The sequence below is a fragment of the Meleagris gallopavo genome, chromosome 14 (assembly GCF_000146605.3).
Source record: "Meleagris gallopavo isolate NT-WF06-2002-E0010 breed Aviagen turkey brand Nicholas breeding stock chromosome 14, Turkey_5.1, whole genome shotgun sequence".
Classification (NCBI taxonomy): domain Eukaryota; kingdom Metazoa; phylum Chordata; class Aves; order Galliformes; family Phasianidae; genus Meleagris; species Meleagris gallopavo.
In genome coordinates, this window is record NC_015024.2 from 18,157,733 (window position 1) to 18,159,548 (window position 1,816).

The 1,816-nt window shown below is 42.3% G+C and overlaps 1 protein-coding gene across 4 annotated transcripts in view; it reads left to right on the forward strand.

The window, feature by feature from the left end:
• Positions 1–1,816, forward strand: part of ITPR1 (inositol 1,4,5-trisphosphate receptor type 1) — a 147,719-nt gene that overhangs the window by 60,793 nt on the left and 85,110 nt on the right. For all 4 annotated transcript variants that reach the window (XM_019620242.2, XM_019620243.2, XM_019620244.2 and 1 more), the window contains 2 exons: positions 803–928; positions 1,301–1,501. In XM_019620242.2, the coding sequence (XP_019475787.2) occupies positions 803–928; positions 1,301–1,501 (327 nt within the window). The remainder of the gene's footprint in view (positions 1–802; positions 929–1,300; positions 1,502–1,816) is intronic.

Sequence of the window (1,816 nt, forward strand, 5' to 3'; positions counted from 1 at the left end):
ACTCCACAGGTTTCTGAAAACCAGTAATTCTAGGCAGTAGCTTTGAATCATGCTAAGTCTCACTGTCTTGCTTCATATTTTGTTAAGAAAAGGAAAATCAGCAGAAACAGCCCCTCCGATATCTCTTGTTGCCATTCTGTCCATGCTTGTGAATATGCTACTGAACAGGCAGTGTGGAGAGGATGTTTCTCCCTTGGAAATGTATGAAACCTCTTAAGAATAAAAACAGTGATTTTTCCAAACTGCATTTTTTGCCATCAGTAATCTACACTGATGTCAGAGGAAAGGCACCGGTTCCTGAACTGTGCTTGGACGCATGCAAGCAGTGTGCACATTCCAGTAAACATAAATTGAGCTTAACTGTTGCAATAAGAACTTTCCATCTCCTCTTTGCCATGAACTAACTATCTGTCACTGCTAAAATGCATTTCAACAGAACGTGGCAATTTTCCTTGGTAGCCCTAAGGTGATGATGTGGTTTGGCCAGTGCACTTCTCTGCTCAGAAGTGTAAAAGTGACTAAAGCACGTTGCTGGCAGGCTTGGGTGTGCAGTCTGTGATTTTAAAGAATAAACTACTGTAACTTCTATTATGGCCTTTAGTTTTGATGATCTTTAAAACTGTGAAGCAGGCCAAACTCATCCCTGATGTCTGTGAACTGGGTGGAGGTTTGTTTTTCTTTGGAGTGTGAGAGATACGTGACAGTTCTCCTGCAGAGCTGGAACTGGGACTCATCTGGTGCTCACCTGCAAGTGAACCTTCAGAGTCTTTGTAACCCCATCGTATTTGTCATGCAATCACAGGCTGAAGACACGAGGATGCAGGAGATAATGAAGCTTGCACACGAGTTTTTACAGAACTTTTGTGCTGGGAACCAACAGAACCAGGCATTGCTGCACAAGCACATAAACCTGTTCCTTAACCCAGGGGTAAGAATAACCTCGTGCCATAATTTATTATTATTATTTTTTTTTCCAGAGAGAAAAGCGAATGGAATGTCCTTGGTAGTTACCTTTGGGCCTGTTCTGATGCAAGATTGATTGGAGGGGTCGCACTTTGTTTTCTTTTTAAAGCCTCCAAAGCTTGTTTAGGACCATTTCAGCATAGAAAGTTCAGGAGGCTGAAGTGGACTAAAACAAAATAAGCTGAGATACAAGGCGTGGTGTTGAAAGATTGGCTCCATGGAAATGGTCTGTTCTGTCATACAGCCACCCTGCAGGGATGTTGGCTTTATCCTGACCTCTCTGTGGATTTGGTGATTTGTTTGTTTTCTAATTTCTTTCTTTCATCCCTTTCATTAGATTCTGGAAGCGGTAACAATGCAGCACATTTTCATGAACAACTTCCAGCTTTGCAGTGAGATTAATGAACGCGTTGTTCAACACTTTGTCCACTGTATAGAAACACATGGCAGAAACGTTCAGTACATAAAGTTCCTGCAGACAATTGTCAAGGCGGAAGGAAAATTCATTAAGAAATGCCAAGATATGGTAATGGCTGAGGTGAGAGCTGCAGAGATTTGCGAGGTCTGAACAGAAGTTTTCACATACCATTTGGTGAGAATGACAAATTGATCCTCTCGCTTCTGGGACTGCCAAGAAGCTGACAGCTCTCTCGATGCAAAAAGAGCATGCAGCTCCAGAAAGCACAGGCTGTTTTTGTGACCAAAAGCCTTCTGAGCTCCTCACCTATAGATACAAAGAGCGGTTGGTTATTAATGATAATTGCAAGTTATTTTCCAGGCTTCTGCAGAGCAGTGCATGGGCAAGCTTAGTTTGAAGAAAGGCTGCCTTTCCATAGGAAAACTGTAAGAGAAA